The 27,171-nt window shown below is 46.5% G+C and overlaps 2 protein-coding genes and 1 long non-coding RNA gene across 4 annotated transcripts in view; 1 reads left to right on the forward strand and 2 right to left on the reverse strand.

Annotated features, from left to right (window-relative positions):
• Nucleotides 1-204: 204 nt before the first annotated feature.
• LSM1 (LSM1 homolog, mRNA degradation associated) lies at nucleotides 205-13,063 on the reverse strand. Its single transcript, XM_002720784.6, has 4 exons — nucleotides 12,783-13,063; nucleotides 7,715-7,783; nucleotides 6,282-6,397; nucleotides 205-686 (listed from the first exon to the last, which is right to left on the reverse strand). The coding sequence occupies exons 1-4, from the start codon at nucleotides 12,826-12,828 to the stop codon at nucleotides 516-518; spliced, it is 402 nt and encodes a 133-aa protein (XP_002720830.1). The 5' UTR covers nucleotides 12,829-13,063; the 3' UTR covers nucleotides 205-515.
• Nucleotides 10,303-11,805, reverse strand: LOC138848512 (uncharacterized). The gene is made up of 2 exons (XR_011386370.1): nucleotides 11,678-11,805; nucleotides 10,303-10,676 (listed from the first exon to the last, which is right to left on the reverse strand). It is a non-coding gene; the product is annotated as an uncharacterized LOC138848512 (long non-coding RNA).
• A 125-nt stretch (nucleotides 13,064-13,188) lies between the features above and the next one.
• BAG4 (BAG cochaperone 4) overlaps nucleotides 13,189-27,171 on the forward strand; it is a 38,242-nt gene continuing 24,259 nt past the window's right edge. The window contains exons 1-2 of one of the 2 annotated variants that reach the window (XM_002720783.6): nucleotides 13,189-13,634; nucleotides 26,796-26,903. In XM_002720783.6, coding sequence (XP_002720829.1) covers nucleotides 13,362-13,634; nucleotides 26,796-26,903 — 381 coding nt within the window. In that variant the 5' untranslated portion in view covers nucleotides 13,189-13,361. The remainder of the gene's footprint in view (nucleotides 13,635-26,795; nucleotides 26,904-27,171) is intronic. The other variant, XR_016229101.1, reaches the window with a different exon arrangement.

Raw genomic sequence — 27,171 nt, forward strand, 5'->3', positions numbered from 1 at the left:
TTCTGCTCTAGCCAGGAGACCCTAACCCAGAGGAGAGGGGAGAGAACCCCAAGACAACCGGAACACAATTAGCTTCAGAAGTAGCTGGCTACTTGGAATTCTGATGGAAGAGGTCACCCCCGGTGTGGGCTGCTGATACCCTGAGAGTTCAGGCTCAATTCTATCTACTGGAGGCAACTCAAACTTGAGAAATAACATGACAGCTTTGATATCTGTACTTTATTTACAAGTACATGAAGAATGCCCCCTGGAAAGTCTAACTTGGGGTAAGGGCAATATAAAGAAGTCGTCGCTGGCTCCACAGTGACGTGTGAAAGAAGTTCATGCCACTGTCTCTTCAAACAATGATTTTGTTATTTAAAAAAACAAAACAAAAACCCAATGATTTCTTCTTCATGGTTGCCTAGGTGAAAATTAAAAATCAAGATGACTTCTCAAAACTCCACAGTCTCGGGTCAAATGTCGGGGTGACCCAGGCGCCACGTTCCTTCAGGGACAGCCTCTGAGCAGCAGACTCAGTACTCATCCAGAGTGTCTGCGCGGGGAATGGAGAGGCCGCGGTCCTTGAGAGCCTGCACTTTGAGCTTCTCCGCTTCCAGCTTGGTCTGCTGTTCCACCCTCTGTTCTTCCAGGATTTCTTCGATGGACACTTGCTGCAGGGGTGTGTCACTTTCCTTTTCCAAGTCCTACAAAACAAGTAGGTTGGAAAACCTTTACGAAGACCAAGAACAGGAGACATTACAGATCTAAGGGCATATGGATTCCTGTATCAGGTTCCGATTCTTTTTCATAACCATGACAGCACTGAAACACTCTCCTTGGGGCAGGTAAGTTGTTCAAAGAAGTAGGGGCAGGCGTTTGGAATAGTGGTGAATGTCCTGCTTGGGATGATGCCTGCATCCCACAGCAGAGTGCCTGGCACGTGACCTGGCTCCTCTAATGACAATCCAGCTTCCTGCTACTATGTATCCTGCGAAGCAGAAGGTAATGGCTCAAGTACTTGGGTCCCTGCCACCCATGTGAGAGATTCAGATGGAGTTCAAGTTCCTGGCTTTGGCCTGCCTCAGTCCCAGATGTTAAAGGCATTTGGGAGTAAACCAGTTGATGGAAAATCATTCTCTTTCTCTTTCAAACGCAATTAAAATACTATTAAAAATGGCTGGCAGTACTATTACAGAATTAGTATTTGTATGATAGTGGTAACAGATGTAAGTATTAGTGTGTGTAACAAAGTTTTAGGTTACCTGAAATCCTACGTAAGTAAGGATGATTTTTATTTTATTTCTTAAAAGATTTACTTATTTAAAAGGCAAAGTTCCAGAGAGAGGGAGAGGGGGAAAGGGAGAGACAGATAGCTTGGGCTGGGCCAGGCTGAAGCCAGGAGTCAGGAACCCCATTCAGGTCTCCCACATGAATGGTGGTGGTGGCCCAAGCACGTGGACCATGTTCTGCTGCCTTGCCAAGCACATTAGCAGGAAGCTGGTTTGGAAGAAGGGCAGCCAGGACATGAACCAGTGGTCACAGGCAGGCACTGCAAGCAGCAGCTTAACCTGCTGTGCCACAACCCCGGCCTAAGCATAAATGTTACATCAGTGAAGGATTCACTTGAAATTGAAAAACAAATTATACCCATTTACGTGAAAGGCAGAGTGACAGAAAGAGAAAAAGATCTACTCCCTGGTTCACTCTCTTAATGACCACAACAGCCAGGCTGGGCCAGGCCAAAGTCAGGAAGCAGCAACTCAATCCAGGTCTCCCAGGCGGGTGGCAGGGACCCAACTACTTGGGTCATCTGCTGCCTCCCAGAAGTGGGTCAGAAGCGAGCCAGGATTCCATTCCAGGCACCCCCATTATGGGAGAAGGCATCCCAAGCAGCAGCACCGTAACAGCTGCCATTACCATTTTCCTGGGTATATACTGACTTTAAATAAAACCCTACAATTCAAATGTTGACTGTAATTAGTTTCTTTTTTTTTTTCATTTACTTTGGTGCAATGTATATTGGATATTTTTCTTTTTGAACACCTTATGAACAGTTGACAGCCAGCTGAGAATGAGAAGCAGCCTGCTCTACCTTTTCTCCAGTCTGTGTTTCTGTGACAAGGAAAGCCTATGCAGACTAAGTGTTCCTGTTTCTTATCCTCTTCCCTGACTTTCAGTGATAATGGCTGGGAAGGCACTCACACACCAACTCCCCAGCTGCACCAGCCTGCATCTGCTAGCCTCCAGGTCTCCGAGGTCTCCAAGCCACAGGTGGGGCGTTATCAGAGAGGGCTCACCAGAGGGCTCAGACTGAAACCCACTGTTACACAAGCCCTCCCTGGGGGTCAGGAGCTATCAGCACTCAGGCAAAATGTCCCTTATCAAGGAACACCTGCCCTCCTAAGCCGTGGGGAACAGCTGCAGGGAAGTTCCTACCCTGCATACCGCCTGCTGGGGTTTTTCAACATGCTTAGGATGATACTGCTTCCCAACAGCCAGTCTTAGTACCAAAGGCTGTGTGCATCACCACCCTGGAGGCAATGTCCCGCAGATAGAATCCAAATGGTCTCTGGGTATGCGGTGCCCTGGGGCTGATACATAACTGCCTCAAACTACTGCTTTACATAAGCATGCAAACATTCCTGAACCATTCCTCTCTAGTGGCACCTCTGTGAAACTTTCGCAGTACCCACATCCACACACACACAAACACACTTTTGTCCCCAAAAATGAGACCCCAGGAAAACAATGAGTCTTCAAGAATAAACACATTTACTTTCTTCTCCTCACTGAACGGGTGTGTCTTCCTGTCAATCTAACTAGTACAAAAGGCATGTCTATTTTGCTTACTACCATAAAACTGAAGCAAAATGTGTAATATTCTGATTTAAGTCTTTTCCTGAAATCAGAGTGATGATTCCTCTTAAAAAATTAAATTGGGGCCGGCGCCGCGGCTCACTAGGCTAATCCTCCGCCTTGCGGCACCGGCACACCGGGTTCTAGTCCCGGTTGGGGTGCCGGATTCTGTTCCGGTTGCCCCTCTTCCAGGCCAGCTCTCTGCTGTGGCCAGGGAGTGCAGTGGAGGATGGCCCAGGTGCTTGGGCCCTGCACCCCATGGGAGACCAGGAAAAGCACCTGGCTCCTGGCTCCTGCCATCGGATCAGCGCGGTGCGCCGGCCGCAGCGCGCCGGCCGCGGTGGCCATTGGAGGGTGAACCAACGGCAAAGGAAGACCTTTCTATCTCTCTCACTGTCCACTCTGTCAAAAAAAAAAAAAAAAAAAAAAAAAAAAAAAAAAAAATTTAAATTGGGCCAGTGAGGAAGCTTTGTGGTGCAGCACGTTAAGCTACCATTAGGGAAGTCTATATCCCATGTCAGAGACCTGGTGTCTCCACTTTGGATACAGCTCCCTGCTTATATGCCTGGGAGGCAGCAGATGGTGGCTCAAGTACTTGATTCCCAGCCACCCCCATGTGAGCTCCAGATGGAGTTCCTGGCTCCAGCTTAGCCCAGCCCCAGCTGTGGTGGGCATTTGGGGGAGTGAACCAGCAGATGGAAGATCTCTGTCACTATCTCTCAAAGTAAAAAAAAAAAAAAAAAAAAAATCAGGAAAATATTACAAAGTCATGCATAATAATCCCACTACTCAGAGATTAGCCCCCTTAATACAGGCTGACTGCATCATAGTCCTTTACTGCTCGCCTTCCCCTGTACTAGATGCTTTATTTCAGCCTTTATCTAATACAGGAGAAAGACAATTTCTGCTGCTTAAACATGCAAGTCATATACTGCCCCAAATGCCAACTACGAAAACACTTTATACATAAGAAAATGGTATTTCATATATTTCTCAGTAGCAGCAGGCAGTTTGACAGTTCTGATCAGTTATTTCTACCTGCTTCCAATGAGGGTTTTTCTTTTTTCTTTAAATGGTTATTTATTTTATCTACTTGCAAGGCAGAGAGAGAGAAAAAAAAAGACAGATCTTCCATCCTCTGGCTCACTCCTCAAATGCCTGCCACAGCTGGGGCTGGGCCAGGCTGAAGCCAGGAGCCCAGAACTCCACCCAGGGCTATGACGTGGGTGACACTTGGGTCATCTTCCACTGCCTTCCAGGATGTAACAGCAAGAAGCTGGTCGGGAAGCAGAGGAGCCGGAACCCAAACCAGGACTTCAATACGGGATGCGGGAACCCTAGCAGCGCTCAGCCTGCTGCCCACAAACACAGCCCTGGCAGGAGGTTTCTGGCACAGATATCTTCTTACTTTCTCAAATGGCTTAGTGTTTAAAAGCAGCTGCAAACTAAACCAGTCTACTCACAAGATTTCTGTCAACTGACTTAAGATGTGGTTAGGTTTGGGGGAACTTAGTTTTTGGTAAGCAAACAAGAAAACAGTGATGGTTCTCTTAATTCCACCTGCTATTGAAGAGATTTTGATTTTGACTTTGCCGGCAAAATAAATAATCACAAGCAGCAGGATGAAGTCAAAGGTTTTGATAAGGTACTTGATAAAAATGTCTGAGGGACGAACCTTTGCACAACAGTTAAGTTGCTGTTGGGACACCCACATCCAGTATCAGAGTAGCTGGCTGGAGCCTGGCTCCTCTGCTTGATTCAGCTTCCTGTTAACATGCATTCTGGGAGAAGTACTTGAGCTGAAGACGGCTCAAGTACCTGGGTCCTTGCTACACAAATTGGAGACCCAGATGGGAGTTCTGGGCTCCTGGCTTCAGGCTGTCCCAGCCTCACCTGTGTCAGACATTTGGAGAGAGAACCAGCAGATGGAAGCACTCTCTCTCTGCTTTTCAAACAAAATGAGAAAACAAAAACCAAAAAATGCAGGGCTCTGTCTTTAAAACAACCTTCAAAGCAAATGTCTGGTGTCGTGGCACAGGAGGTTATGACACCCGTCAGCATCCCACGTTGGAGTACCCGTTCTAGCTCCAGCTTTCCACCTTCCCAGGAAGCAGCACAAGATGGCTCAAGTGCTTGGTCCTCTGCCACCCATGTAGGAGCCTCTGTGGAATTCCTGGCCCCAGACTGGCACAGCCTCGGCTGTTGTGAGCATCTAGGGAATGAACCAGTGGATGGAAGATCTGTCTCTCTGTTTCACTTTTGCTCTCTCTCTCTCCCCTCTTTTGCCTTTCAAGCAGATAATAAAGACACATTTTTTTAAAAGCCTGTGGAAAAATGGAATTAAAAAGATATATTTTGGGGCCAGCGCTGTGCCGTAGTGGGTAAAGTCGCTGCCTGCAGTGCCAGCATCCCATATTGGCACCAGTTCCAGTCTCGGCTGCTCCACTTCTAATCCAGCTCCCTGCTATGGCCTGGGAAAGCAGCAGAAGACGGCCCACGTGCTTGGGCCTTTGCACCGGCATGGGAGCCCAGGAAGAAGCTCCTGGCTCCCGGCTTCTGATGGGCCCAGCTCTGGCCGTTGTGGCCAACTGGAGAGCAAACCAGTGAATGGAAAACCTTTCTCTTTCTCTGCCTCTCTCTAACTCTGCCTTTCAAATAAATAAATCTTTAAAAAGAAAAAAAAGCTATATTTTTGTGAAAAACATTTGGAAACCCATACACATGAGGGAACTTGAAGAAGGCCATGGAAAACGTGGATTATGAAAAAGATATGTACATGCCCACACACAAAACCTAGAGTAACACTTGAGAAGATTCTCTTTAACCTCTGACCCGCCAGTTAGCCTCTCTGGCACAGACACCCAGGCACCTCCTCCCTGGCTGTGAGCTAAGGATCCAAGAGAAGCTGAGCTCCGTTCTCAAAGACTTCCACAGCCTCCCTTTGCCCTTTTTTCCTCTGAAGTACGGAGACCACTTTGTATAAGAAACTTGGCTTTCCCTCAAACACTGCTAAGTAATGTTATGTCGCGAAAAGCTACTTGTAACTAATTGCTTAAAAGACTGAAAAATATCCCCACGTGTAGAAACCACACTTTTTGTAAGTCAATGCATATAAATTAAGCCGTTTAAATTTTACGCTATTAGAGATAACATAAATAATGAATGAACTACATTTGCGTAGGGCAGCATCTTTTATGGTATCAGACAAAGCCAATGATATTTTGCTGCCAATATGATCAAAATATTTAAAATGCCCACAGGAACTGAAACAAAGCTAATTCTCCTCTGTATTCGCAATGACGGCTTTCCTAAGCTAATTTGGTGGTTGCATCACAGAAGCTGGGTGAGAGGTGGGAAATATATTTCTCCCTCTTGAAAAGACAGAAAGAACCCTGACTAGCATGAGTCCCAGGATCCATTGCAGCTTCAGAGTTTTCACTTACTATTTCTCCTAGAAGGACCACATTCTCTCCTCTGACCACAAAAATCCCTCGAGGAATATCACCGTATTTTTTGCCCACATGAATACGCTCCACAGTCTGATGTAGCACTAAGTTAGCTATAAGTACACAGGGAAGAAACAGAGATATTTAGTTCGAATTATTGGATAAAGGTCTATAACTCAATCAATCAAAATTATTTTTGAGTAGAAAAGATTCAGCTAAATATGCTTTCCAAACTTTCTAACTTTGGGAAAAGCTGAAATTTCAAATAATTGACTACTGAGTAGCATATACTGCTTAAGAGACTTTAAGCAACGGCAAACTGGAAGAGTATTTGGGATAATGCTTGGCTAATATATGAATGATGGTAGGCATATGAAAAATAAACTCCTTTACCAGCTATTGCTAATAAACACTGTTACAAGAAAATATAAATCAATAGGAAATTTGGAAAACATGAGCCTAAATAACTACAAAGACTAAAACTTTTGTTTTTGGAAGTTTTTCTTTGTCATGTATATATGCGGGTGATTATTTACTGAAGATTTCACTTTTTTTTTTTTAAAGTATTTAGGACTCATTTAATACAGTGAAGGTGTCCAGATTTGGATACAGCAAAAATCTGTTCTTTCACCTTGTTAGATAATTATACCTCATAATCTGGGAGTAAACCCAATAGTTACCACTTTACCCTCAAAGTACGCTGATGAATTTGAAGATATAAAACTCCAATCTGTTAGGAATAATTATTTTTCTTATTTCTATTAGTACTATTGTCTTATTTGAAGAAGAAATCTATGTTCATATTTTCTATAATTCTTAGGTTTCACTTATGTTGCTTTTCTTCATCCTCATACCCAAACCCAGTGACCTAGCAGGTGTCCCACATACGTTGAAGTGAACTGAGAAGTTCTTTGAAACACAAGGAACACAGATTTCTTACTTCAGCAAAGTACAGAATGTAAGACAAAGACCAAGACCCCTGAGTGTGATGTACCCTACACGTAACACACTAAGCTCAGTGTTGGGGGTCTCTAAAAAAGCTTCTGGAAATGTCTTCTACCCAATATCATTGGACAGGGAGGGATTTATCTTCAGCTCAGGAATGGCTTTGAAGAGAAGTTGCACCCAAGCCAATGTACAAAGGAGCAGCCTTTTCAGTGGACTGAGTTTATTGCTACCATTTGGCTCCCTCTATTGGGGAAATACAGAAAACTGTCCTCCGTGTAAGCACAGGTCCTAGGGAAAGCCAGTTTTCGGGCCACGGGCTTGTACACATACAGGCTTTTGAATCACCTCATCATAACGTAGGAGGCAACAATTCCATTAAGTGAGACACATGTGAAAGTCATGGATAAATTTCAACATGAACCCAAAAATACAAGCAGCTCTTGCTACCCAGAATATAAGAGAAGACCAAAATTAATACATACCAAACTGATCGATGCTTCTTAAAAAGCCTATAAGTGTCCTTCCATCTCGAAGCAGGACCAAGTGCTTTTCTGAGGAGAGAGGAAAGGATCTTTAAAGCGAACCGTCAGCTTTAGTGAGCTCACAGGGTAGCAATGGTATTCACAGCAGTTTAAGCTGTGCATGAGGGGGTTTTCATGCAGTTCACAGAAAACACACACTTTAACTCCACTTCACAAACTTTTTGAAGCATCCATGTATTTAAGGTGGAGTTCACAGGAAAATGGAGGGAGGGCCAGGGCAGTGTCACCTTCAGATGAACTGAGGTGAAAAGAATGACAGCGGAGGGGCCGGCGGTGGTGTTGCAGGTCAAGCCATGGCCTGCAGGGTTGGCCCCTCTATGAGCACCTGTTCCAGTCCCATCTACTCTGCTTCCAACCCTGATAACATGCCTGGGAAAGCAGAGGAAGGTGGCCTAAGTCCTTGCACCTCTGTCCCCGTGTGGGAGACCCTGATGGAGCTCCTGGCTTCGATCTGGCCCAGCCCTGGCCATTGCAGCCATCTGGGGAGTAAACCAGTGGGTGGAAGCCCTCTCTTGCTCTCTTTCTTTCTCTCTCTCTGTAAGTCTGCCTTTCAAATACTAAGTCAATCTTTAAAAAAAAGAAATCAGAGTGGTGTGGCAGCAGGAGGAAGACAGGGCATGGAGCCAGGACGCCTGATTGCTGGCTCTAGATTCTGATGTTTGAGACTTAAACCCTCTCAGTGTCACGTCAGCTTCCGTAACGTAAGAAAGCAGGTATAGATCATCTCTGTGATTGCAACCCTAGGATTATCTTCCCTTCAACTCAAAGAACTTCTATCTCACATGTGTGCCTCATATATTTGGAATAAGGACTCTGACAATAAGGTAAAGCAGAAATTCAATTAACATTTATGCAGAGCTATTTGTCGTTCTGGGATTTAGACAGCAGGGAACAAGACTTGCAGAGTCACCAGCCTCATGATGAGGGAAGACAAAAAAGGGAAACTACTTACTGTGCTTGGTACAATCACATAATAAATTAGTAGATGGTGTGATTGGGGGTGGTGGTTATGTAAGAGTAGGTGGCAAAAGACAACCTCTCTGAAGAGGTAACTTCAAGCTGACACTGGAGAATCAGAATAACCAATTACTAAGAAAGCCTGCAAGATTTCGTTCACTCATTTCTTTAATATCAGACACAGAACAGAGAAGACGTGGTCCTGAAGGAATTTATAGTCTCGCCGGGCTAAGGACAAGTGCCACAGAAAGCAAATCTGGAGAGAGAGAAAGAGAGATTGCATCTGCCTGTAGGAGGTATCCAAATCAGACCTTGAAAGGTAGTTAATTTTTGGTCATGGGAAGAGTGACATGGAAGGGGACAGCAAGCTGCAAATCAGGAGGGGGAAAAGAACCACACAGCCTTTTGTTTGGCTGGAAAGGTTGAGGGCATGAAGGGAAAGAGGAAGTGAGAAAGTGAGAAAGGGACTGAATTTGCATTTGACTTCACAAGGAACAAGAGACCATGGAGGGCCTATTCAACAGAAAAGCAGTTCTGAGAGAGTTTCCAGAGCCTGAGGCAGAGGGGAGACCTGAGCAAAGGCAGAGATGGGGAGACAATGAGAGGGCTACGTGCAGCATAGTCACGTGGCTTGTCTGCTCGCTGAATCTGGACACGTGGGTATGCCCGGGAGGGAGGGGTGCTGGAGAGGACACGGAGGTGTTTTTTTTGTTGTTGTTGTTGTTGTTTTTTTTTTTTTAACAGGCAGAGTGGACAGTGAGAGAGACAGAGAGAAAGGTCTTCCTTTGCCGTTGGTTCACCCTCCAATGGCTGCCACAGCTGGCGTGCTGCGGCCAGCATACCGTGCTGATCCGAAGGCAGGAGCCAGGTGCTTCTCCTGGTCTCCCATGGGGTGCAGGGCCCAAGCACTTGGGCCATCCTCCACTGCCTTCCTGGGCCACAGCAGAGAGCTGGCCTGGAAGGGGGGCAACTGGGACAGAATCCGGTGCCCCGACCGGGACTAGAACCCGGTGTGCTGGCGCCGCTAGGTGGAGGATTAGCCTAGTGAGCCACGGCGCTGGCCACGGAGTTTTCAGTCATCACCCCAGGCTGGCCTAACACTTGGTATCAAAAGAAGCACGTTCAGGGCGGAGAGGATTGTTAGCTGGTTTGTGACCCTAAGGTGCCTTCGGAGTATCTACAGAGAAATGCTGGAAGTCAGTCTGGAAGACAACAAGGAAGTCAGAATCAGAGACAGTAATCTGCAGAGAGGTGCTACAACCGCTCAAGTCCAGAAGGTGGGAATGAGGGTGCAGGGTAACAGACGTGGTCCACCGACGGCACTCGGGAAGTAGCGTCTGCGTGGAGCTGACTTAGGAGATCGGAGATGAAGACCTGGAAAATGGATGGCAGTCTGATGGGGAGACAGCACAGAAAAAAATCTGAGGGGAAGAGACAGTGACATATGACGGGAAACTCGAGAGGTGGGGAGCGGGGCGGGAGAGAATAAGTAGAAGAGGACAATGGAAGAAGGCTCCAGAAGCAATGGGAGTAAAAAGTAATAACAGATATAAACAGAAAGGGAGCAGTACTTTTTTTTAAGATTTACTTATTTATTTGAAAGTCACAGAGGGAAAACAAACATGAGACAAAAGAGATCTTCCATCCGCTGGTTCACTCCTGGAATGGCTGCAATGGCCAGGGCCCAGCCAGGCCGAAGCCAGGAGCTTCATCTGGATCTCCCACGGGGTGCAGGGACCCAAGCACTTAGATCATCTTCTGTTGCTTTCCCAGGTGCATTAACAAGGAGCTGAACTGGAAGTGGAGCAGCCGGGACTCAGACTAGCACCCATATGTGATGCCAGCACCCCAAGTGGAAGCTTAACCCATCACACCGCAGTGCTGGATCCAGAGCAATACTTTCTACTCGAAAGACAAGAGGAAGGAAAACAAAAAACAAAAAAACCTAAGGACAGAGAAGAAAGAGTATGTGTGAGTATTGGGATGGCACAGTGAGGGGTCTATGTAAATTGGTTTCAAACTTTTCAATAAAGGGGGAAGCCAGAAATCTACAAAGAGCTAGGAATTAGAAGGCCCAAGAACAAAGATGATTTTTAGTAAAATGGCAGAATGTGTTAAGCACTTGGGATAACTCAGGTAAATACAGAGAGGTGAGGGCCAGAGGACACCCTCAAACAACTAAAGTGGAACATTGCATCCTTAGAGAGAAGCTTGGACAGTGGTTGCTAATACACGGATTTGGTCCAGTGTATGCTACATTTCCCTTCAAGAGCAAAAGAGGTAATTTGGGTTTAAAGGGATCGCAACCACAAAACGGCAATTTAATCACAACTTCCCGCTTTCATCTGCAGGTGACTGTAGCTCGTTTGTGTGTGAGCCATTTCGCAGCAATTACCGGTTAATGAGACACATACGACTGAAATGACAAAAACCGCTGCTTGAGGAGTAGACGAGGATTTAGAAAAAGAAGCTTTTGTACTGGCTTGAGCTCCTCTTTCGGGCAAGGAACTAGGAATAAGGGAAGTCTTGGAGACCGAGAGAGAAACAAAGCGGGTTTCCGGTGACAGCCTTCCCAGAAGAGTCGGCAGCAAGGCTGGCAGTGGTTTCTACCAGGAAATCGCCATGGTCACCACGAAAGCTGTGAACAGCTACACAACAGGAAGTCGAGAGTGACTGCCAACTGAATCCAAGTGCGGCTGTCTTGGACCTGACGTTCCTTCTCTTTGATTTTATTTTTAAAGATTTATTTATGGCTGGCGCCGCGGCTCAATAGGCTAATCCTCCACCTAGCGGTGCCGGCACACCGGGTTCTAGTCCCGGTCGGGGCGCCGGATTCTGTCCTGGTTGCCCCTCTTCCAGTCCAGCTCTCTGCTGTGGCCCGGGAGTGCAGTGGAGGATGGCCCAGGTGCTTGGGCCCTGCACCCCATGGGAGACCAGGAAAAGCACCTGGTTCCTGGCTTCGGATCAGCGAGGTGAGCCAGTCGCAGCATGCCGGCCCTGGCAGCCACTGGAGGGTGAACCAACGGCAAAGGAAGACCTTTCTCTCTGTCTCTCTCTCTCACTGTCCACTCTGCCTGTCAAAAAAAAAAAAAAAAAAAAGATTTATTTATTTGTTCGAAAGAGTTACACACAGAGAGAAGGAGAGGCAGAGCGAGAGCGAGCGAGCGAGAGAGACAGACAGGTCTTCCATTTGCTGGTTCACTCCCCAATTGGCCGCAACGGCCAGAGCTGCACTGATCCGATGCCAGGAGCCAGGAGCTTCCTCCGGGTCTCCCACGTGGGTGCAGGGGCCCAAGAACCTGGACCATCTCCTACTGCTTTCCCAGGCCACAGCAGAGAGCTGGATAGGGAGAGGAGCAGCAGGGACTCGAACCGGCGCCCATATGGGATGCTGGCACTGAAGATGTCGGCTTTCCCCGCTACGCCACAGCGCAGGCCCCTCTCTGATCCATATATAACTGATCCATACACATTATACGCATCCATGGATAATGTATGATGCATGGATAAACACATACATTGTGTAAAGCTCGAATCAGGGTAAACAAATCTAGGTCCTCAAATACCTATAATCTCTCCTTGTGGTGGAAACCTTCAAAATCCTTTTTTTTTTTTTAATACAAGAAAAATCTTCACCACACTGTCGTCATGCACGAGCACCATCACCTTTATAGCAGGAAAGGAACACCAGCACTTCTGACTGCTGACCCTAACTTAGAGCCCGTTAATTAGCCTTTCCCGATTATCCCTCCCGCCCGCTGTTTCCTGCTCTGAGGAATTCTTTCCACGCAAGCGTTCGCGTCCGAGCAGGGGTTAACAACCTGGCACCTCCAAACACAGCAGGCGGGAGCCGGTGCACCGGGACCTCCGCGGCGCGACACACGCAGCTCGTGGCTCCCCAGGCGGAGAGCCTGGGAGAGGCTGGAGAGAGGCGGAGGGGCGGCCACGCGGTGGGCCCCGGGCCCCTGGGAGCGCGCACGGAGCTCAGAACACAGCACCCCCGGCCCGGGAGGAGGGAGGGTCTCGCCCCAGGCTCCGCTGGGCTACTCACTGTCGATGTCCTCGATGAGGCTGGCGGTGCCGGGCATATAGTTCATCTTGAGCTAAGATAAGGCTGCCAGGCAGCGAGCAGCGGCGAACCAGCGCCTCCAACAACTCCTTCCCCCCGCTGAAGTCGCCGCCTCGGCGGGATCGGGACACAAACCCCGACCCGGGCCAGCACCTGAGCCCCGGCTTTCAGCCGCCGGGGGCCCGCCGGAAACCCCTTCATTTCACTCCCACCCACTTCCGGTATCACGTGCCCATCTCCAGGAAGAGGCGGGGCAGTCGAGCGGTCCCGGAGACACCATTTCCCAGTCCCTGAGGAGTAGGGAGAAGGAGGAATCTGCATTAGCTAGACTGTGGGAGAAAAATGTGCCTACTCTCTTAAGGAACACGGTGCCTCCCCTTGGGTTTCCTCCTCCCGGAGCCCCGGAGTCATCGGCTTCCTCCCCTCAACTTCCGGGGTTCGGCGGCAGAGGGGGCGGGACCTGCCTGGGATTGGCTGTTGTCGTCCACGCCCCCTCGCCCCAGGCGCCTGCGCAGTAGGCCGGCCGTGGGGGGCGGGAAGCTCTTGGGGGCAGCGGAGCCCATGTCGGCCCTGAGGCGCTCGGGCTACGGCCCCAGTGACGGTCCGTCCTACGGCCGCTACTATGGGCCGGGAGGTGGAGATGTGCCAGTGCACCCGCCTCCACCCTTGTATCCTCACCTTCGCCCGGAGCCTCCTCAGCCTCCCATTTCCTGGCGGGTGCGCGGGGGCGGCCCGGCCGAGACCACCTGGCCTGGAGAAGGCGGAGGAGGCGATGGCTACTATCCCACGGGAGGCGCCTGGTCGGATTCGGGTCGGGCCGGAGGAAGCCACCAGGTCTGTGTCCCGGAGGGGATGCGGTGGGGTTGGGGGGGTGGTCTTTGGGTGATGACAGCCATTGGGATTGGTCTGCATCTGGGGTTCGTCCTGGATCTGGTTTCGTGTTTGTTTTCCTTATGGCGTGGGGTATTGGAGAGACGAAGACTGGTACAGTTAAAAAAAAAAAAGGGCGAAGGCCGACTTGGCGCGGGGTGTTGGGGGCTGGAGTGGCACGGCCCTGCCCCTCCTGCGTGGCTCCGCGACCGGGCTCCCCGGCGAGGGAAGCGGCCGCAGCCCCTCCGGCACGGAGCGGAGAAGGAACCGAGTGAGGGGGCAGTCTGGGCGTTTAGCCTTTGCCCTTACTGCCTTGCCCAGGGCTGACTCCCTGCTAGCCCGCGTTGTAAAAACACCTTTGCGTAGACTGCTGTATTTGATCTTCCCAAGGACTGCAAGGCCAATGCCATTTACTGCATCCCTATTTGCAGATAAGTCTCTGAGAGATGAACTCGCTTAAACGCACTTGGTCCCGTAGCACTGTGTTCTTTCTAGTCCGGCCCGAACTACACCTCTGTTTTTGTTAGTGCAGTATTCTGAGGAGGGGGCTGCGGAGTCTCGCCGCTGTGTTGGTTCAGGAATAGTAACATCCTCTTTTGTTGAAAATGTAATACATCGCCGGTGGGAATGTAAAATGCGGCAGTATCCTGGGTTGTTGCTGGTCAAGTCCCGGCGGTGCTCAGCTTGGGATCCAGCTTCTTGCTGATCTGCCTTGGAAGGCATCAGAAGATGGCCCAAGGGGTTGAGCCGCCGCCACTCCTGTGGGAGACACAGATGGAGTTCCTGGCTCCTGGCTTTGGCCTGGGCCGGACCTGGGTGTTGTGGCCATTTGGGGAGTGAATGTCAGATGGCAGATCGCTCCTCTGTTACTCTGGCTTTGAAATACATTTTAAAAATCTTTAAAAATAGATAAATAAAATGGCACAGTGTTTTGGAAGATGGTTTGACAATTCCACAAAACATGAAGTATAGAGTTAGTATGTAACCCAGCAAGTCCAGTTAGCTGTATATCCACTTGAGAACTGAAAACATATCCCTGTAGAGACTTGTATGAGCATATTTGAAGCACCGTTGTTCAAAACAGCCAAACGGGAGATCACTCAGTTGTCCATCAGCTGATGAGTGGATACACAACATGTGGCATATTCATAGAATGCAATGTTACTTGGCCATATGAAGAAATGAAATACTGAGACATGCTGCAACGTAAATGAAGTATGAAAACATCACACCATGTGAGCGAAACCAGTCCCAGAATGCATGTTGTATAATTCCATTTACATGAGATGTCCAGAGTAGGCATATCTGTAGAGGTGTTGGGGGACTAGAGGCGTTGGAGAGCATGTGGGATATTTTTTAAAGTTCATTTATTTTTATTTATTAGAAAAGCAGTGACAGAGAGAGAGAGAGAGAGAGATATCTTTGTTCGTTGGTTACTCCCCAAATGCCCGCAGTCGCTAGGACTGGGCCAGTCTGAAGCTAAAGCCCAGAACTCAGTGGGAGTCTTTTGAATGGTTAGCAGGGACCCAGGTACTAAACCATCATCTGTTGCCATCCAGAGTATGCTGCACAGGGTGCTGGATTGGGTGTGGAGGTGGGGCTTCATCACAGGCACCCTGGTATGGGATGTGGGTATCCTAAACAGAGTTTTAACCCACTATGCTGTAATTATTATTACTATTTTCTTTGAAAGGCAGGCAGGCAGGCAGGCAGAGGTCTCCCATTGGCTGATTTACTCCACAGATGCCTGCAACAGCTGGGGCTGGGCCAGGCCAAAGCCGGTTGCTCAGTCTGGGTCTCCATTACCTGCTCAGCCTTCCACGGTACACATTAGCAGGAAGCTGGAATTGGGTGAGGACCTGGAACTTGAACCCAGATACTCTGATATGGCATGTGGGCGTCCCAAGCAGTGTCCTAACTGTTGCACTAAGGGCCTGCCTGCCTCTAGGGTTTCTTTTTTGGGTTGATGAAATGTTTTAAAATTAGTAGTGATGATTGCACAACTTTGAGTAGACTGAAAGTCATAGAATTGTACGTTTTAAAAGGATGAGTTTTATGATATGTTAATTATGTCTCAGTAAAATTTTTTATGAGAAATGTGTCACAGGTAGAAGTTAATTGTAAAGAAAGATCCTTATTGTCTTTGCCTGGAGCTGGACTGAGTGAGCCATGGGACTTCCGTGGTTCAGTGATGAAATGCCTGCCCTAGAGAAGCAGCCAAATTAGATCAAAGATCAGTTGAAGGGAAAAAGAAAGGACTTCAAACTGATGGCTTGCTTCTCTTGGGCTTGCTGTGTTATCAAAGCAAAAGTATAGGTTTTTGCAATTTTTTTAAACTTGAAAGAGAGAAAGACAGATGGACAGACACAGAGAGGCCCTCCGTTTGCTGGTTCCCAGTCCCTCCCCCCACTCCCCGCTCCAATGCCCACAGTTGCCAGGGCTGATGCAAGCTGAAGCCAGAAATCTAGAATTCAATGCAGGCCTCCCGGGTGGGCGGCAGGGACCCAACTACTTTAGCCATCACCTGCTGCCACTCAGGTTCTGCATTAGCAGGAAGCTGGAATCCATAGCAGAGCTGGGACTCAAACAGGAACTCAAACTTAGGAATACTGCTGTAGCAAATGCTTACCGCTAAAGTGTTTTTTGAGGTGGAGTTGGGAACGTGTTGCATAAGCTAGAGAAGTGAAGATTTTCGTGTTGTGTAGGAAGTTGTCAGATTTGACTCAAGTAGTCGTGTGCCCATTGGGTGGGTGATGATGCGGAGTGGTTGAAGACACAGCTGAAAATGTGTAATGGGCATTTGTAAACCATTTTTAGAGTTTGTACTTAATATTTCAGGTTGATGATTGGGAAACTGTAGAAGTCTAGGCTGATCATTTCTTAGGTAGCATTGGAAGACTAAAACAAAACAACACGTTATTATAGATGTTGCAAAATTTTTCTCTGATTTGTTCTCTTACCTTTTGTTTTTTTACATGTAAGTTTTATGTTTTTATATTATCACATTTGTTAAGCAAAAAGAAAAAAATTAAGTATAGAAACCCTTTAAAATCTTGCTGCTTGTGAAGAATGGTCCATGGACCAGACCATGAGACAGAAATGGGTACTGTTGCGGCTGCTTTCCAGTATTGGCATCCCCTGTGGGCACTGGTTGGTGTCCTGGTTGCTGTCCCGGTTGGTGTCCTGCCTGGGAAAAGCAGTGGAAGATGACCCAAGTGCTTGGGATACTGCTACCAATGTGGGAGAGCTATATGAAGTTCCTGGCTCCTGGCTTCATTCTGCCCTTCCCCCTTCTTTCTCTATTACTCTGCCTTTCAAATAAATAAATAAATATTTTTAAAAAAGTGAAATAGGGAACTTTGAGATGTTAAAAATGAAGGCACAGCCTACCAAAACTTAGGAGATGCAGCTAAAGTAGTGCTTAGAGGAAAATTTATAGTGGTAAATGCCTGTACTAAGAAATAGTATCTCAAATCTTCTGCCTTAGGACACTGGCAAGGGAAAAGCGCTTACAGCTTTTTCTTGTAGAGGGATGCCAAGAGTTCTGAACATTTGTTAGCACACGAATAGGGCCTTAGCAAAGGCGACAGAGGAGACTCTACATCTGTGCAGGGTACTCACTCAACTCACACATTGCCAAAATTCGAGGCTGGAGGCTGAATCATCTTCCCACAGCCTATGGAAATATTATGGAGTTGGAAACTGTAGAGATTGGCATTACATGTTCCAGACAGAGATGTGCTTTTTTGTGTATAAAGTTGACTTTCCATTTTCAGTTCAGGTATGTTTTTAAAAATTTTTATTTATTTGAAAGAGAGAGAGGAAAGGAGAGATACATCTCTTCTATCTGTTAATTCACTCGACAAATGCCTGTTAATAGCCAGGGCCTTGGAACTCAGTTGAGGTCTCCCATCCAGGTGCAGGGACCCTATTCCTCTCAGAGTACACACTAGCAGGAAGCTGGAATTGGAAGCAGAGCTGGGACTTGAACCCAGATACTTAAGTATGGGATGTGGGCATCCCAAGCAGTGCCTTAACTGCTATGCCAAATGCCCACCTCTCAAATACACTCATTGACCAAAATGATAGCGATTGAGTGCAGACTTTCAGTTGGCACCAATGAGAAGATTCGGCTGAATTCCCTCATTGCTAGTATTTAAGTCCTCAGAAACCTGATGGTTGCAGAGGTCTAGAAGCTGGAGTGGAATTGAGAGTCTAGGTATAAACTTACCTGTCCTGGTTAGTTGATTCTCAACAAGGGTGCCAAGATCATTCAGTGGGGAAAAAGAAGAGTCTTTGCAGTAGTTGGTGCCATGACAACTGGATAATCACATGCCAAAGAATGACTTTGACCCCTTATTTCACACCATTTACAAAAGCTAAGTCAAAAGGGATTATGGGAGTAGCTGTAAGAGCTACAACTGGAGGCAGGTGTTGTAGGGGATGCAGTTGTTAAGCTGCCGCTTGGGATGCCTGCATCCCATATTGGATTGCCTTGTCGGAGGCCTGGCTACTCTGCACTTCCAATTCAGCTTTCTGCTAATACCCCCTAGGAGCCAGCAGATGATGGCCCAAGTACTTGGTTTCCTGCTACCCACTTTGGTTCCTGGTTCCTGGCTTTGGCCTGTAATAGTCTTAGCTGTTGTAGGCATTTGGAGAATGAACCAGCTAATAGAAGATTGATCTCTCTCTCTCTCTCTCTTTCTGTTTCTCTGCCTTTCAAAGGAAAAATGTCTTTTTAAAGCTAAAACTATACAGATGACACCAAAAGCAAAAATGAAAAAAATAAAGTCAGCTTCATCAAAATTGAAAAGCTTTTATACTTCAAAGGATGCTATGAAGAAAGTGAAAAGGAAGATATTTGTAAATGGTACATTTGAAAAGGGACTCTTTTGTATCTCTAATATATAAAAGGCTGTTAAAACCCTGCAGTGAAAAGACAACCTGATTAAAAAATGGGCTAAAAATCTGAATAAACATTTCCCAAAGAAGATACACAGATGGCTAACAAACACATGAAAAGATGCTCAACATCATTAGTTATCAGAGAACTACAAATCAGAACCACTGTGTATCCATTAGCATGGCATAAAAAACCAAAGCAGAACACCCCTCCTCTGCAAAAAAAGATAAAAAAGTTGTTCACAAATGTTTATAGCAGGGGCTGGCATTGTGGTATACTGGGTAAAGCCAACAACACTGGCATCCCATATGGGTGCCTGTTTGAGTCCTGGCTCTCCACTTCCAACCCAGCTCCTTGTTAATGGGTCTGGGAAAGCAATGGAAGATGGCTCAAATGCTCGCGTCCCTGCACCCACGTGGGAGACTGAGAAGAAGCTCCTGGCTCCTGGCTTTGGCCTGGCCCAGCCTCAGCCATTGTGACCATTTAGGGAGTGAATCAGTGGATGGAAGGAAGACCTCTTGCTGTTTCTTCCTCTCTGTAACTCTGCCTTTCAAATAAATAAAATAAATTTTAGGGGCCGGCGCTGTGGCACAGCGGGTTAACGCCCTCGCCTGAAGCACTGGCATCCCATATTGGCGCCTGTTTGAGACTTGGCTGCTCCACTTTCAATCAGCTCTCTGCTATGGCCTGGGATAGCAGTAGAGGATGGCCCAACTCCTTGGGCCCCTGCACCCGCGTGGGAGACCCGGAAGAAGCTCCTGGCTCCTGGCTTCGGAGTGGCGCAGCTCCGTCTGTTGTGGCCAATCGGGGAGTGAACCAGTGGATAGGAGACCTCTCTGTCTCTCTGCCTCTCCTCTCACTGTGTAACTTTGACTTTCAAATAAATAAATAAATCTTAAAAAAAAAATCTTAAAAAATGTTTATAGCATTATAATCAGAAGGTGATAACAGTTTAGATATCCAGTAATTGATGAATGGAAAAACAGTATGGTATTTGCATACAATGGAATATTAATTGGCCACCAAAGGCAGTGAAATACTGACACATGACCCAACATAGCTGAAGCCTGGAAATAGGCTGAATGAAAGAAAGCAGCCACAGATTGCACTTCTATGAAACATCCGGAATAGGCAGTGATGTAGAGGTAGGAAGTAGGATGTTATAGTGGGAGATTGGGGGATGGGGATGTTTCTAAAGTTTTGGAGGTATTGCACATATCTGAATTTACTGAAAGCCATTGAATTGTATACTTTAAACGGATGGATTGTGTGGTAGTGAATATTTCAGTCAAGCTTTTAATAAAGATAAGAGTGCCATAATTATGACGAACAGCTACCTAGTGGGTGCAATTCTGGTTTCTTTGCACTTCAGCTGTCCTGAGATAATACAGTTGTCCCTCAGTATCTACAAGGGATTGCTTCCAAGATAATAAAATCCATGATGCTCAGCTTCCTTGTATATGGTGCTGTATTTGTGTGTAACCTGTGTATATGCTGCTGGATATGTTAAGTCATCTCAGAATATTTGTAATCATCTCAGAATACTTGCAATAACTAATACAATGTAAACAGTGGTTAGGTTTTATTGTATGGGAATAATGAAGAAAAAAAGTGTATATGTTTAGTACAGACATATTTTTTTCCTCTAATCATAAAAAATTTTAGAAGAATTTATTTGAGAGATAGATAGATATCCCATCTTTGGGGCTGGATCCAGGAACTGAACACTCATACCAGATCTGAGTGGGTAACAGGGACCCAACCATTTGAGCCATCACGGCTGCCTCCCATGATCTGCATTGGCAGGAAGCTGGAATGAACTTGGGGACTGAGGCATGAGACTTGGGCATGTTAATTGGTAGGCCAGATGCCTGTCTCTTTCTTTCTGAATATTTTTGGTCTACAGATGCAGAGGGTAGACTGTGTTCTACTGAAGATAAACAGCTAAAATAGTGTCATCCAAAAGTCATTTTAAATCATTCTTTTTTCTCTGTGCTATGTTACACGTTAGACAGTTAGTTATTAATTGATTTTTCTTGTAGTAAAAGACAGCTCCGGATTTCAGTGACTAAGGCAGTACGTGTTTGTTTCTGTACATCTGCTGTTGCTGTTCTTCTCCAGCCTCCAGGTTAAGTTTGGATTTAGCCGTGTATCTTCTCATCCTGAGACTGAAGCCTGCCTGATGATGGAGGGTACATGCAGAGTGTTGCTAAACTTGACAGTGACCCTTTACTTCTTTGACAGGTTACTTTTACCCATAGTTGTTTGTTTGGCATTAAAAGTTATATTAAATTTTTTAAAGCTTTCTTTATTTAAGAGCTAGAGTTACAGACCAAGAAAAGGAGAGACAGTGAGCAAGGTCTCCCATCTGCTGAATCACTCCCCAAATGGTTGCAGTGGCTGGAGCTGAGCCGATCTGAAACCAGGAACCAGGCGGAGGCTTAGTGCACTATGCTACAGCACAGGTCCCTTATATTACATTTTTAAAAATATGTGAATTTATACTGATACCACCAATTCAAGTCCACTATCACCCAGTTCTTGCTCAGCTTGCCTATTCCATATTTTATTCTTTTCTATCCCTGTGAAAATACTGGTTCTCAATAATATCATCATATTTATTTATTTTTCGCCTCTCTAATACACAGAATAATTTAAAAATTCCATTACTAATATTACTTGTGACAACGTTTTGTGTAGTTTTTTTTTTTTTCTCTTTTGCATTTCTTTTGCCTTTAGAGTATATACCACTAAGGATACTCATTCTGAAAGCTGTTCAAGAGTTATTTGAATTATGTCCTGTTTGTGGTTATCAGTGTGGTAGGTTTTGAAAGGACTAGTTAATTTGAGATACAGAGCTTGCATCAGCTGGCTGATTTCTCAGGTGCCTGCAGTGGCTGGGACTAGGCTGGGCTGAAGACAGGAGTGGGGAGCTCAATCCAGGTTTCTTATGTGGGCAGCAAGAATCCAGTTACTTGAGCCGTCACTGCTGCCTCCTAGAGTCTACATTAGCAGAAAACTGAAGTCAGGAACCAGAGCCAGATATCAAATTCAGGCACTGTGAGGCCGGTGCCGTGGCTCATTTGGTTAATCCTCTGTCTGCGGTGCCGGCATCCCATATGGGCACCGGTTCTAGTCCCGGTTGCTCCTCTTCCAGTCCAGCTCTCTGCTGTGGCCCGGGAAGGCAGAGGAGGATGGCCCAAGTGCTTGGGCCCTGCACCCGTGTGGGAGACTGGGAAGAAGCACCTGGTTCCTGGCTTCGGGTTGGCGTAGCTCCAACCGTGGTGGCCATTTGGGGAGTGAACCAACGGAAGGAAGATCTCTCTCTCTCTCTCTCTCACTGTCTAACACTATCTGTTAAATAAATTAAAAAAAAAAAATTTAGGCACTCTGACATAGGATGCAAGTGTCTGTTAGGCCAAAACACCTGCCCCAATTTGGTACTTTTATTTATTTGAGAGACAGAGAGGTATCTTTTTTTTTTTTTTTTTTTAAAGATTTACTTATTTATTTGAAGGAGCTACACAGAGAGAGGAGAGGCAAACAGAGAGAGAGACATCTTCCGTCTGTTGGTTCACTCCCCAGTTGGTCGCAACAGCCGGAGCTGTGCTAGGAGCCAGGAGCCTCCTCTGGGTCTCCCATGTGGATGTAGGGGCCCAAGGACTTGGACCATCTTCTGTTGCTTTTCCAGGCCATAGCAGAGAGCTGGATTGGAAGTGGAGCAACCGGGACTTGAACCAGCACCCATATGGAATGCTGTGGCTTTACCTACTATACCACAGGCCATAGCAGAGAGCTGGATTGGAAGTGGAGCAGCCGGGACTCGAACCAGCACCCATATGGGATGCTGTGGCTTTACCTACTATACCACAGGCCATAGCAGAGAGCTGGATTGGAAGTGGAGCAGCCAGGACTCGAACCAGCACCCATATGGGATGCTGTGGCTTTACCTACTATGCCACAGGCCATAGCAGAGAGCTGAATTGGAAGTGGAGCAGCCGGGACTCGAACCAGCACCCATATGGGATGCTGTGGCTTTTCCCACTACGCCACAGACAGATATTGAGTGACCCAGAGATAGAGAACTCCCATCTGCTGGTTCACTCCTCACATGCCCTCAACAGTGGGGACTGGTCCAGACTGAAACTTGAGCCCTCACCTCTTGCTTCCCAGTATGCTCGTTAGCAGGAACCAGACCTGGGACTAGAACCCACGCTGTCCAATCTCAAATGTGGATATTCCAAGTAGCGTCTTAACCATGGCGCCATATGCCCGTTTTTTAAGAAACTATGATACCATTTGAATTCACGCTATTTCCAATTCAGATTAATGAATATATGGGTTTTTAATTTCGTTATTTAAATTTTAAAATTAATTAATAATTTTTTTTTTACTTGAAATGCAGAATTAGGGGGGGGGGGGTTTCTTCTGTCAGTTCACTTTCCAGATGGCTGCAATGGCCAGGGCAGGGCCAGGCTGAAATCAAGAGCCAGGAGTTTCATCCGTTCTCTGATGTGGGCGCCAGGGGCCCAACTACTTGGATCATCTTCCACTGCTTTTCCCAGGCCATTAGCAGGGAGTTGGATCAGAAGTGGAACCCCTGCCTATCTGGGATGCCAGCTTAACAGGCAGTAGCTTTACCAGCTATGCCACAGTGCCGGCCCCAAATTTCATTATTTTTCTTTCTGTATCTCTCCTATCATGAAAATACTGATTCCCAACCATGCCAACATAATTATTTATTTATTTATTTATTTATTTATTTATTTATTATTTTTTGGCAGGCAGAGTGGACAGTGAGAGAGAGAGACAGAGAGAAAGGTCTTCCTTTGCCGTTGGTTCACCCTCCAATGGCCACTGTGGCCAGTGCGCTGCAGCCAGCGCACCACGCTGATCCGATGGCAGGAGCCAGGTACTTATCCTGGTCTCCCATGGGGTGCAGGGCCCAAGCACTTGGGCCATCCTCCACTGCACTCCCTGGCCATAGCAGAGAGCTGGCCTGGAAGAGGGGAAACCAGGACAGAATCCGGTGCCCCGACCGGGACTAGAACCCGGTGTGCCGGCGCTGCAAGGCAGAGGATTAGCCTAGTGAGCTGCGGCGCCGGCCCAACATAATTATTTATTTGCAAGTACAATACCCACACAAAAGTATCAAAATAATAACGATGTTGGTAATTATTAATATGATTGCTAAAAAAAATTCAAGCTTTTTTCAGTTTTCTTAATTTTGTTAGTTTGTTTTGATTTGCTTTTGGTCTTTAGGGTATATCCTGCTAGGAATGTCAGTTGAATTATTGTGCTTTAAGTTAATTTTGTAGGGTTTCTTTGTAAGGTTGTTCAACCAATGCTGTACTCAGTGATTTTGTTTTTGTTTTGCTTTCTTTTAGGAATGTAAAAGATTTCATTATCTTTGTTCATTATGTAAAGTATTTACAGTTGTTGAAAGTTAAATGTACAAAACAGGATATATTTAAAGGCAGTCTACTTTATTTTTTAAATATTTATTTGAGAGGTAGAGTTACAGACAGAGAGGGAGAGACAGAAAGGTCTTCTTTCTGTTGGTTCATTCTACAATGGCTGCAGTGGCTGGAGCTGCGCCAATCCGAAGCTAGGAGCTTCTTCTGGGTCTCCCACGTGGGTGCAGGGGCCCAAGGACTTGGGCCATCTTCCACTGCTTTCCCAGGCCATAGCAGAGAGCTGGATGGGAAGAAGAGCAGCCAGGACTAGAACCAGTGCTCATATGGGATGCCAGTGCCGCAGGTGGAGGATTAACCTACTGCGCCATGGCACCAGCCCCATAAAGGCAATCTACTTTAAATATCTGTCCCACAGTTTTGTTTCTTTTTTTATCAGAAATTTTCAAACATATGTTGGAGACTAGAGTTACAAATATATATATATATATATATATATCCATCACTCAGTTTTGACAATTACCTGGTTATTGTTATTCCTATGTATTTATTTTTTTAAATATTTTTTATTTTATTTATTTGAAATTCAGAGTTATGCAGAGAGAGAGAGAGAGGTCTTCCATCCGATGGTTCACACCCCAGATGGCCGCAATGGCCAGAGCTGCGCCGATCCGAAGCCAGGAGCCAGGAGTTTCCTCTGGGTCTCCCATGCGGGCGCAGGGGTCCAAGGACTTGGGCCATACTCTTCTGCAATCCCAGACCATAGCAGAGAGCTGGATCGGAAGTGGAGCAGCCGGGGCTAGAACCGGCGCCCATATGGGATGCTGGTGCTTCAGGCCAGGGTGTTAACCCGCGGCGCCACAGCCCCGGCCCCCTATGTATTTATTTATATACTCACTTATTTAGTCACATTTCGTTACTGTACTTTCAGAATTAAATATCTTTAATATTTGTAGAAGTTTTTTTTTTTTTTTTTTTTTTTTTTTTTTTTTTTTTTACAGGCAGAGTGGACAGTGAGAGAGAGAGACAGAGAGAAAGGTCTTCCTTTGCCGTTGGTTCACCCTCCAATGGCTGCCGCGGCTGGTGCGCTGCAGCCGGCGCAGCGCGCTGATCCGATGGCAAGAGCCAGGAGCCAGGTGCTTTTCCTGGTCTCCCATGGGGTGCAGGGCCCAAGCACCTGGGCCATCCTCCACTGCACTCCCTGGCCACAGCAGAGAGCTGGCCTGGAAGAGGGGCAACCGGGACAGAATCCGGCACCCCAACTGGGACTAGAACCAGGTGTGCCGGCGCCGCTAGGCGGAGGATTAGCCTAGTGAGCCGCGGCACCGTTGTTTTTTTTTTTTTTTTTTTATTTAACAGAGTTAGACAGTGAGAGAGAATGACAGAGAGAAAGGTCTTCCTTGGGCTGGTTCACCCCCCACAAATGGCCGCTGCGGCTTGGCGCACTGTGCCGACCCGAAGCCAGGAGCCAGGTGCCTCCTCCTGGTCTCCCATGTGGGTGCAGGGCCATCTTCCACGGCACTCCTGGGCCACAGCTGAGAGCTGGACTGGAAGAGGAGCAGCCGGGACTAGAACCCAGCGCCCATATGGGATGCTGGCGCCGCAGGTGGAGAATTAACCAAGTGAGCCACAGCGCCGGCCCCTAATATTTGTAGAAGTTTTGAGGGCAAGTTTGTATTTTAGTGCAGATGTGCTACTAGGAGAAGCAGATGACAAATGAGAGAGTAGAGGTAACTGCAAGAGTAAAATTCTTGAGAAGTTAACGTGGTCCAGAGTGGCCTTTGACAGAACCGGAGGCACTTCATGTGTGTTTTCAGGGAAGACGCTAACAGCTGTCATTGCACTTATTTTTGAGATGGAGAGAAAGGCTAAAGAGAACATCGTCTTAGATTTTCTCCCTGGAGTAGTGATTGTTCTACATCAGTTCCTGACACTGAGCTTACAGGCTTCCAGCAGAAAGCTTACCCATAGCGCAGAGCAGAGGCATGTGGACAAATAGCGTCTGGCCAGGGCGGGAGCTGAGTACTGGCGATGCATGTGCTCGAAGTAGGCTTCAGTAGTAATGTCTTCGTGTTTCAGTTGTTAGGCAAGTGCTCTTCTCGAAAGTGGCAAAGGTGGTTTTGTTTCACTAAGTAAATTAGTGTTATAATGATGAAGGATGCTGATTGAAGAGGGATAAAGGCAATTTAATGTCTGGTTTTGCTGATCATCTTGATTTAGTAAAATTCCTTTATGTATCATTTTGGCCTGTGGGATTGGCACAATGCATAAGAGCAAACTTTGACTAGATAGTCAATAATTGTTTTGTTCTAGGTCATATAATTGTTTTAAAGTTTTTATTTATTTATTTGAAAGAATGACAGAGAAGAGTTAGAGGAAAGACCTCCTATTTGCTTGTTCACTCTCAGATGCCTACAACAGCCAGCACTGGACCAGGCAGCCTCCAGGAGCTGGGAACTCCATCTCGGACTCATGGGTAGCAAGTACCCAAGTACTTGGGCCATCATCCAGGGCCTTCCCAGGCTCGTTAGCAGGAAGCTGGATTGGCAGTGGAGGGACCAGCCCTCTACAGGATGTCGTCTCCCAGGCTGCAGCTTAACCACAGTGCTGTGCCACTACTCCTGTAATGTCCACCCCTAGGTCGTATGGTTCATTCTGTAGTAGGCCTGTATAAATTTAATAATGAATGATTTATAGTGGCATTCGATTCCTTTTTTTCATATGTACTTGTAACCTGCCTCTTGTTGATTGATCTCAGACTGTTAAAATAATTTGTTAAAATTGGCTTTATTTTCCTTTTTCTCTTAGGAGCAGCCACCGTATCCTAACTACAACTCAAACTATTGGAATTCTACTGCACGACATCGGGCTCCTTACCCAAGTACATATCCCACAAGACCAGAATTGCAAGGCCAGGTATGGCTTCAAGTGGACAGAATTTCTAAATTTCTTAATGAAGTGACTTATTTTCAGAACCTATTGAGATTTCATGCTAGTTATGTGTAGCTTTTTTTTTTTTTTTTTTGATTTAATGGGCTCCATCGATTTCATCTTAATGTTTTTAGCTCAAAGATAAAGAAATATCTGGGCTACTTTTAGTAGCTTGAGGCTTAATAGATTATTCCACAGGGGACCCGGAAGACAAAAAACATAAAATATATTTATTTATTAAAATTCTAAAACA

This window comes from Oryctolagus cuniculus, chromosome 2 (assembly GCF_051225735.1).
Source record: "Oryctolagus cuniculus isolate XC-2025 breed Fujian yellow rabbit chromosome 2, ASM5122573v1, whole genome shotgun sequence".
NCBI lineage: Eukaryota > Metazoa > Chordata > Mammalia > Lagomorpha > Leporidae > Oryctolagus > Oryctolagus cuniculus.

Coding starts and splice junctions, on each gene's coding strand:
- LSM1 (XM_002720784.6), bottom strand. CDS start 12,828: ATGAACTATATGCCCGGCACCGCCAGCCTCATCGAGGACATCGACA. Junction 6,398..7,714: donor AAGAAGCATCGATCAGTTTG/GTATGTATTAAT, acceptor GTGTACTTATAG/CTAACTTAGTGCTACATCAG. Junction 687..6,281: donor TGGTCCTTCTAGGAGAAATA/GTAAGTGAAAAC, acceptor CTTGTTTTGTAG/GACTTGGAAAAGGAAAGTGA.